This window comes from Prosopis cineraria, unplaced genomic scaffold (assembly GCF_029017545.1).
Source record: "Prosopis cineraria cultivar Desert tree isolate PC_DT_omini unplaced genomic scaffold, ASM2901754v1 PC12, whole genome shotgun sequence".
NCBI classification, from domain to species: domain Eukaryota; kingdom Viridiplantae; phylum Streptophyta; class Magnoliopsida; order Fabales; family Fabaceae; genus Prosopis; species Prosopis cineraria.
Window position 1 is genome coordinate 9,097,144 of NW_026555343.1, and position 10,381 is coordinate 9,107,524.

General features: G+C 29.5%; 1 protein-coding gene across 1 annotated transcript; it reads right to left on the reverse strand.

Annotated features, from left to right (window-relative positions):
• Positions 1-5,074: 5,074 nt before the first annotated feature.
• Positions 5,075-8,650, reverse strand: LOC129288983 (E3 ubiquitin-protein ligase ATL4). Its single transcript, XM_054925811.1, has 2 exons — positions 7,384-8,650; positions 5,075-5,424 (listed from the first exon to the last, which is right to left on the reverse strand). The coding sequence occupies exon 1, from the start codon at positions 8,500-8,502 to the stop codon at positions 7,387-7,389; it is 1,116 nt and encodes a 371-aa protein (XP_054781786.1). The 5' UTR covers positions 8,503-8,650; the 3' UTR covers positions 5,075-5,424; positions 7,384-7,386.
• Between the last annotated feature and the right edge of the window lie 1,731 nt (positions 8,651-10,381).

The following is a 10,381-nucleotide window of genomic DNA, read 5'->3' on the forward strand; positions in this document are numbered from 1 at the left end:
ATTTTGTGTTGTTTTAATTACGTAAATTTTATATTTTTACTGTCAATTTTAGCTTCATAATAGTACAAAAGTCCTTTGAATAATTTTAATCTCTGATCAATAACATTGTTCGTGGAGATAATAATTTATATTTTTCTGAATGAGTATTTTTGTCATAGTAACTTTTTTTTATAATGAGCTTTTTTTGGGCCAAGAAGGGAACTGTATTCCAAAACACAAGCCCTAGTTAAATAATACAAGGCCCAACTTTAAGCCCATTCTGTGTTTCCCAGAAAATAATGGCCCAATTAGCCCAATAAATAAATTGTCTACAAATAATACGGGCGTCATCACCCAAAAATATTCATTTGGGCCTTTATTTTGAGAACCAGAACCCATAAAATATACATAAAAATAAAAAAACCTGTAATAAAAATATTTCCAGTATGAATATATTTTAAAGTTTATCAATGCATTTTTTTTATTAGTAACATATTTATTATCTTCAAAACTGTTTATATAACAACTTTGAACAACCCATATTAAGCGAATAATGGTGAAATTAATCAACGTAGCTATTATTGATTCGGTTATAATGAATTAATTACATTATCAAAAATCTAAAACATGATTCTCAGATTTTATTGCTTCGCCGGTCACTGGGTGCCAGTTATCACTTATAAGCACCTTTTTCCAACTTTTTTTCTTTAATTTTTAACATTTTTAATTATTCTAATATTCATTTAGAAATAATGATACGTGCCTGTTAATTTTTTTAATTAATTTTAATGTGATTTAGGCATTTAGTTTGGTCTTCCAAACTCAATTTGCATGCTCATTACTCACATTAGCTTATAGAGAGAGAGAGATGGTTTCCACACTTTGACTTCTCAATATAAACAACCCACACTCAATGGGAGTTTGCGCATCGTAATAGGTAGGAGAAAATTGCACACAGGACCCCAAACATATTACACTTGTGAACATAAACTTCTTCATATTTTGGTAAAGTCTTGTGGGCTGATATTAAACTTAATCCACCATGAATAACCCAACACAATCAATTAAGAAATTAAATTACAACTATCACTATCAAATGGTGGGTTAGAACATGCAACTTTCTAACCCATACCATGTGGATTTTATTGAGATTTTTTTATCCACAAAGAAATTGGGTTAACTTAACTCAATTTATTTTACATATTAATTTATATTCACCCAATTTTTTTTTTATCTTGCCCTTATTCTCACTTCTAATTAATATTAGCAAACACATAATTTTAAATTCCTACACTTTGCTAGAGTTTTACTATAGGTCTTTACTTTTTTTTTATATTTTAAATCCTGCACTTTTATTTTTCGATGTTCTAAGTTCCTATAACACTAAAAAAATATTAAAAAATAAAAATATAAGGACCTAAAATACAAAAAAAAGTGTATGAACCTATAGCAAAACTCTAGTAATGTATAGGGATTAAAAATTATATTTTTCCTTAATATTAATATATAATACTTAAAAAGTTTATGAAATTGCACTATTTATCAATGTACTAAAAACTGAACTGGTTGAGGCAATAGCTTAAAGGTTAGTGATCTAATAGGAAAATTATGATTAAAATAATATAATTTAATTAAAACGTAAAAAAGCATTTATACTTGACTATGGAAAAAAATAATATTTAAATAAAAAATTATTAATTCTCAAGTAAATGGAATATTCATTCATAAAATCTTATATGTCTTATACAAATATTCATTATAACTTTTTGATGATGACGATGAGGGCAACGATAATAAAATACAGTAACATTAAAAATATTAATTAAAAAAATCTAATTCAAATCAATCCATTCAACCTATCTAATTCATCGGATTTTTTCAAGTTGAAACAAGCCAAAAAAATATTGGTCAGGTTTTCAAAATAGTGCTATTCACAACCTTATATTTTGGTTTTATTTAATTTAACCTTTTTCTTAATAACAAAAAATTAATTATTTTCTTATAATATGACATTCATAAACCACATCTACTTTCTTAAAATAGTTACAAAGCCAAGACTTTTCATGCAAGCCCTCATATCGAAATTAGATTATAAGATGCAAACACGAAGCAATAATCAATACATTTAACTACACTGTACATATTTGTCTTCACCACTAAACCTAACTCAACTGTGCAAAGTACGAAAATTTTTAATTATATATGTAACCTATCCAAAAATGGTAATTGAAAAATATTGGTCGGTCATATGTATGTGGCCACTTTTAAGTGCCTTGCATGCAGTTTGAAAACTGATGTTTGGCATAACTTCTTTTTTTTTGTCGCAATTAATTAATTATATTAATTGATTAATTAATTATTGTTGATGGGTTAAGTTAAAAACCCAACAACAAATTGATAAAAACCCTCGAAAGTGAGGCTGTTAGGTAATCAAATGGATATAATTAAGTCAACCACTATTCTTGAATTTAATAAAACTGTTATCCATTTGACCACTTTTTGAGTTACTTGTTCACCACACCAAATCAAAGAATATAAGAATATTAAAATTAAATAAAGTAATGGGGAAAGAGATTGCAGAGGATTTTTCCTTTTGCGTTTCAATTCCAAGTCAGCTTCATTCACTTTTGCCTTAATTGACGTTCTAATGGTATATTCAAAGAAATTGTCATGTTAAAATACAGATTAATAAAGTTATTAAATAATTTAGATTATATTAAATTTTACTGATATTCTCCTCGGAAAAAAAACTTTATTTAAATACGTTCTAAAGCTAGACGTTAATTAATTTTCAAGGGAAAAATATTTAAATTTTAACGTTTACTTGAATTTTATTTTGATGGTGATATTTGAAAGAAGATTTTTATTATGTGTTTTAAATTCTATTCTTTTTAAAAACGAAGATATAAACACTACAACAACAAACCTTATTTTTCTTTCCTTTTCTTTTTGATAAATACAAACGTTATACTATTTCTTAGTAGTGTCGACAAGGTAAATCATATGGTGACGTTATACTTTTATCAACTATTAATTTAATTCTTTATATTCTCATTCCTCCAAAAAGATATAAGTTTTATTTTTTTTTGTCGAACTATACATCTCTATAAATTAATTAATTATCTTTAAATTGATATCATTTTTTATTTTTATTCTCATTTAATACAGTGCCTCATTTAAAAACGAAGAGTTTATTGATTTATTTATTAAATGTATTTTTAGGGAAAAAACCCATTATCAATTATACTTCAAAAACTAAAAAATACAAGTATTTTATATTTTTTAACATCTAACTTTAAGAATTCTTGTCTTCATCCACCTTGCTAAGGATAGTTGCTCAACTTTTCTTATCAACACTTCTATTAGCTTTCTTTGTTGTTTGTACTGAGAAATCATATTCAAACTTAGTTTAATTGTGTCAATAAAAATCATATTAGAAGTTTTTTTGGCGAAAAATCATTTTATGATAGCTAGTTTTATTTGAGCTCGAAAATAATTAAATATAATTCAATAGTATGTGATGCTAAATAATCACTAAAATTTAGTTAAAAACTGTTATCTGAAGCAAGAAAAAAAATAGTTTGGTAAACTAACATAAAAAATGATATAACATATATAAAAATTCTAACACGTCACGCCATTCCTGAACCATAAAAACTGCGGCTTGTTCCTCAGACTCTTTGTAATACACTAGTTAAACTGTTAAATTTAAATCGAAAAGAATAAGAATAATAAATATATATAAATACCATCCACTAAGTTGGTAAGGGAGGATAGTGAGAAGGGAGAATGACAAAAATAAAAACCTTTGAAAAATATCACCTTTTACAGCTAAAACATCATAAATTACAACTCAAAGGTCTTTATTTTGTATTAATTTCCTTGCAGGGTCTTCAATTGTCATTCTCCCAAGTGGGTATCAATGTTTCAAGAACAGACCAGGCCAACTGTGGATAGGAACTTCTAACAACTCAATTTAGAATTAAAAAAAAATATCTTTCATGTTTGAGTTGGCTTGAATCGGAGTTAAGCCGTCTTTGGATTGGAAGCTGGAACCATTGTCAAAAAACCGAAAATATCTAAACCTAATATGAAAAAAGGCTTTTTTTTTTTTAAGAATTAGACTCTATTAAAAGTCAACTTTATTTTTAAATCTCACTTAATATAATTTGGAACTATTTTCCTAAAAATTTGTTAACAACTATAGATGCAAATGCAATACTTTTAAGTCTACCATACATGATGTAACTAAAATTCATATATATTTGACAAGTTTTAAAATTATAATTTATTTAAGAAAAAATTAAACTTTTAATCTTTTAGTTTTCAACACACTTATAATTCAATCCTTAAAAAATGACTTACGACAACTCAATCTTTCAACTTTTGACTCACTTATAAATCGATTCTTATTTTTTTAAGTTTTTTTAAAAAATTATCTTTACCAAATAAGAGGGATAAAAAATGATCATATATTACTCTAAAATACCCTCATCTTTTTTTTTTGACATGGGATTTAAGTAAACATGAAAAAAAAAAGAACTAACAAAAGTTAAGAAATTAAATTATAAATGAGTTAAAAGTTGAGAGAATGAATCACAATAAGTCATAAATAAGAGACTAAATTATAAATAAATTAAAAGTTTAAAGACTAAAAGATTAAGAGCCTGTTTGGTTTCTATTATCATTTTTTGTTTTTAAAAACTGTTTTGTAATACAGTTTTAAAAAATATTTTTAAAACAAAATAAAATAAAAATTTATTTCGTTATGTCAATTAAAAAAGTTTTAAAATTGAAAAATAAGATGATAGTGATAGTTATAAACAGTTAATAGTGGTGATTAATAATAACAATTGATCAATATAACTATAATTTTTAATAATCAAATGTAGCATATTTTAAAAATAAAATGAAACAACTTAAAATTGTTTCTATTTTTTGGTTTTAAAAGCAAAAATGAAAAACATCTTGGGGACAACTAAATAAAAAGCACTTATTCAAATAAATTTTTCTATTTTTCTATTTTTAAAAATAGAAAACAAACAGATCCTAATTTTTCTTTAATTTAATTATTACATTTCTAGATTGACCGCTGAGGAACCTAACTAATTTGGCCATAAGACTTGGTTAGACTCAAGGCTCAGTGGTCTTTCTTTCTGATTTAACATCAGGTATCACCTTTCTTTAAAAAATGAGTGAATAGAGGAGTATAGTATAATTTTTTCCCAGATCAAACAAGAACAGACAATTTCTATCTGGGCTTTAATGGCGGAATTAAAGAAAGAGAAAGGCAGGTAGGTGAAGAAGAAAAGGCCATATTTATTCCTTAGTACTCTAATGGATCAGCCTCCTCCTTTTTCTTAACTTAGCTTCCCAAGGTTCTGTCTCTCCCATTTTTCGCACTTCACTCTTTTCATTGCTCTTCCAACAAGCAACCCTCGATTCCTAGACATGATAATAATGACGCAGTAAAAATTTAATTTCACAAAAATATAACTCGATAATCTCTTCTGTGTGAAATAATTTAGTCTCTTATTTTATTATTATTTATCATGTTTAATGTTTTATCCTACATGGCTTGTTTAGGATATTTGTCACTGAAGAGAATGATACCTTTTTTAAAATATATGTATTTTTAGTTTTCAGGAAATAATTTATTTTTATTTTTTCCTTTAATAGATATGAGTGTTTTTTTTTTCTTTTCAATTTTTATGTAGAAACAACAGATTTAGATCTTTTTCAGTGAATAAAAAATTAAGATGAGTCTGTCAAGTGAAGAAAGATATATGTATATTCTCTTATTATTCATATTTGACATCAATTTCTTTCCACTTATCATAAAACGGCATTCTATATGATATTTATAATTTATTTAATTAAAAAATTAGATTAAAAAGAAATAGTTGCACTTTGGATTCCTTATTATACAAACGTCCATCTCATGAATGAGAGAGAGACAGTCATTGATTGAATCTATTTTGTGCGAACTGCGAACCACTCTCACTCAATTACACTCTCTGCTTGCAACACCCCATCCTTTAATATAATGGAGACATATATATATATATATATATATTCAATATGTTGCATTCTCTCTCACATGAGAAATGAATTTTAGGAGTAAAATAGAGATAGACACAGTTTTGAAGGAGCCATATAAAACATAAATTAGAATTAACTTCTCCTTTTAGTAATTTACAATGTGGATAAAATTTAAAATATTAGTTAAAGTGAATAATCCATCTAAAATAAAAAAAATCTTTCTGGAAAAATAGCTTATATAATAGAGATATGAGGGAGTATAATATTACTATTATAAAAAAAATCTAATAATTGATTGAATAATTTTGTAAATTAAATACTTTAATTGTTGAAATGTTATTATTTATATTTTCATTTTTTTGTATAGTCTAACTTACATTTTGCTTTTTAAATAAAAAAAGTTTGATCAAGATGTCATTCATTATGACTTTATGACTTCTCTACTTTTCCTGAATTCATCCACCAACATTAAAAGCAGAACATCATACGATAATGAAATCAAATAAGAGTGCCTACTGATGCTGCTACTAAAATTTATAATAACTTGGCCACAGAAATAGGACATCCTTTTCAATTAAAAATGGTTGGTAATGCATCATAAATGTCCCTCTCCCATATAATTAAATATGGTTCATCAGTCACTCACCCACATGAAAACCACCCCTTTGCATTACTCTTGTTCATGCCTTTCCATAAATTCCCAACAAAAGCTTGCCATCTCTTTTCTTTACTTCATTTTCCTCATGAAGAAGGAATTTCACCATTGATATTTCATCCCTCAATTATTGATATTCCCCTGATTTCATTTATAAGATGAAAAGAGAGTATTTACTTTGATCTTATTTCTAGATATCTTTTTTATTTACGTGTTTATTTTTATCCTTTTGCTATTATTAAAATGATGGAAAGTTATTCAGCGTGGGAGTATTTTATTTTATTTCAAAGTATACATACTTAATAATAATTTTTTAATTTTTAAATAGAGTTAATATGATTTAAAATTTGTCTTGATTTTGGTAAAAAAATATTATAAATAACTTATAAATAAAATTTGAAAAAGTACACGCCAAAGATTGTCCCAAAAAATTTAAAATACTAACCATGCTATTAAAAAATAAAAAAGCATAATCCACGGATCCAGATGAAACTTTATAGAAGTATCTAATTTTTTGCGGTCTTTAATGGGATTATCGAAATAAGGGAAAAATTAATGTGACGCAGGGTATTATCTACAGGCTATATAGTAGAGGACTTAGTTACTGTTACTATATGCGTCTACGAGTACTATTTCTCAATTGAGTTTTGAAAATTAAAAAATATATCAAAATTTAGGATTTGGGTCTAACTAATTGGCTTATTTACCGGTCATACCCCAGAGAGCCATCGAAAAGTTTCGCTAATTTCCTCCCCTAATCGGATGGCTTCCACATCGCAGTCCTCGGCTGAGACGGTGGCGTCGCTTCGGCGGCTACCACCACCGCCGGAAAAGAACCTTCCGGAGCCTCGAAAGGATACGGTTCTCGATGATATCGAAGACGAGAGCCTATCGACGTATTCCTTCAGCCAGCTCCTCCCGCTGGAGGCAACACCGGCGGCTAAGCTCGCCTCATGGACCGACTGAGCCGCCGCCGCCGCTAGAGATTCTACAACTACCGATTCGTCCTTATTATCTGACACGCTCCTCCGATGCGCGTGGCTAATTGGAACCTCGATATCCTCATCTACAAAATACTCGAACGAGCCAACAGAATACGACCGCGACCTTGATCTCGCACGCTCGTGTCCAACGACTTCTGGTGGTGCCGTTCCCCGTCGGCTAATGTTTCCAATTTCGAGCCGAAAACTATCGCTTCCTCCTCCGCCTCCGGAAGACGATTGGAGAACCCTCATTAGGTCCGAATCAGATGCGAAAATGGCAGATCGGCACAGCGGACAGGTCAAATTCGACTGAAGCCAAGTGTCGATGCATTCCACATGGAAGGCATGACAACACAGCGGGAGAAGACGGAGGACGTCTCTCTGCTCAAATTTCGAGAGGCAAACAGCACAGTCGCCGCCGGTAGTGTCGGAGGCAGACGAGCGACGACTAATAGAAGAAAACGTGAACAGAGGGAGTGAGTCAATGATGGAAGCCGAAGGAATCTCCGGCGAGACGCGACGGCTGGAAGAGAAAACAGGAGTGGTAGTAGCAGTGGCACTTGCCGGCATGGCATTCCTCCTGGATGACAACGACAAAGACGACGGAGACAGCCGACGAAGGCACCGGAGATTGAGGTGACGAAGGAGCAAGCAGAGAGAGAGCGACACAATGACAGTAATGGCGAGGATGATGACGATAATGAGAACGCTGGTGTTGACGTTCTGAAAAGCCGAAGAGAAGTGTTGAGAGTCGGCATGATCTTCAGCAATCGAAGCCGTGTCGGCGAAGGTGTTTGGGTCTGATCCGACGACGTTTAGGGTATAAGGCGGAGGAGAATTCATGGTTAAGCGAGAGAGAAAGAGAGAGGGAGACGAAAGAGAGAGAAGAGGAGGGAAAGAGAAGGAAGGGAGGACGGTATATAAATGGAGGGAGGGGAGTGCACGTGAGGAGCACGTGATGGGATGGGAAGGCAAGGAAATGAATTTGGGAAGTGTCGTGTGAGGAAGTGGCACGCCTCGCTCGCGTCTGTCTGTCATGAATGACTCACTCGGGAACAGTGGAATTTCATTGCCACCTCTTTTGATATTCCACTGCTTTCCTTTCCCTTCTGGGATTTCACGGGCCCACATTTTCTGTTTTTCTTTTCCTTTTCCAAGCTTTTATTACATTTTTCACATTTAGCGTATAATAGTTTTTAGTATTTTCCTTTTCTTAAAGTAGTCACATACATCATTCGTATTGTGTGCATTGTATGCATTTGGATAAAGATCTGTTTTGCTCAGGTCAAGAAAACATGTTCTATATCAGCTAAATGTTTTCCGAGGAATTTAGCATTAGTTACATTGATTTATAATTTTTACTTCTTATAATCTATCATGTTCTCTGTACCAAATGCATGAGAGCTAGCTATGATCAATGTCAATACATATAATATAAATATAATATAAGTGATATTATTCTTATAATTAAATAGAATATATAGTGGTGTACACAATATATGGAGAACTATACACGCGTGTGTGTATTGGCCGGCTATATGGAATGTTATATTTGAATGAACTAAATTATATTTTATGTTTCTAAATATAAATATTTCTATTTTATTTAAAAAATTAGAAAAATTTTTTTTAAAATATTTTACTTTTACAGATAAAAATAAAGGTAAAAACAAATCAGAGATATCTGGTTTCATTATAATGTAAACAACTTACAATCAGATGTTCATTGAATCTGATTTTTTTTTCATGCATTTATGGAGCAACAATGAGTGAATATGATTAAAATAAATTTAACCATTAAATAAATATACTTACACTTTATACAAGAAACCTAAAAAATTTCATTCTATTTTTGTTCAGCAAAAAGATTGAATGTCTTGCCAGAAATTTTACCCAAAAAAAAAAAGAACATCTATACGAACATACAAAACTTTGTACTTTTATACGCATTAGGGAAAGAAATGTTTAAACGACAATACAGTGATACTGATGCACAACAATTTTCTGTACAAAAAACTTGTGATATCTTTAAAAGTGTCAATTTATTTTTCAACAAAAGAACGTTAAAAAATTAATTATAGCTGAATGTGCGTGTATATATTAATTTCTTATCTTAATGTACATATTCTAACTTTTGCTCAGAATTTATGTCCTACCAAATCACAGTTTCGGCTAATTGTCTAGCTTTATTGTTTTCAGTAGAACGATATTTTTTTTTCTCCTTTTATTTATGAAATCTACAGCGTGCTTGCATTTGCCTAGATTGATAGGAGAGATTAAGAAGGATGGATCTCTCACAATATGACGATCAAAATTTAAATTATCGCTACAAGAAGTACTTATATTTGAAATCAGTTTCAATACTTATCATCTTTAAACCATTCAAATCTAATTTTTATGGTCTAAATTTATAGTTTTTCAAACGAGTTTTTTAAATAAAAAATTATTTTTTTGAAAAACTAATAGTTAAAAAATTGCTTTATTTTAGATTATGTATCCATTAAAATAATTTTTTTGAAAAAAATTAAAAGTAAAAGGTTTAAAATTTGGATCATTCAAATTAAATTTGAATGGTCCAGATGAGATAAGTTCTCATGGTCATTTCTATGATAAGCATTGAAACTAATTCCCTTACATTTAGTGTCCAATCATGTCATGAACATGATTTTTTCTAATAGGAAGACACATGTTATTAATCAAAGAAAAAAAAAGATTGATAGGA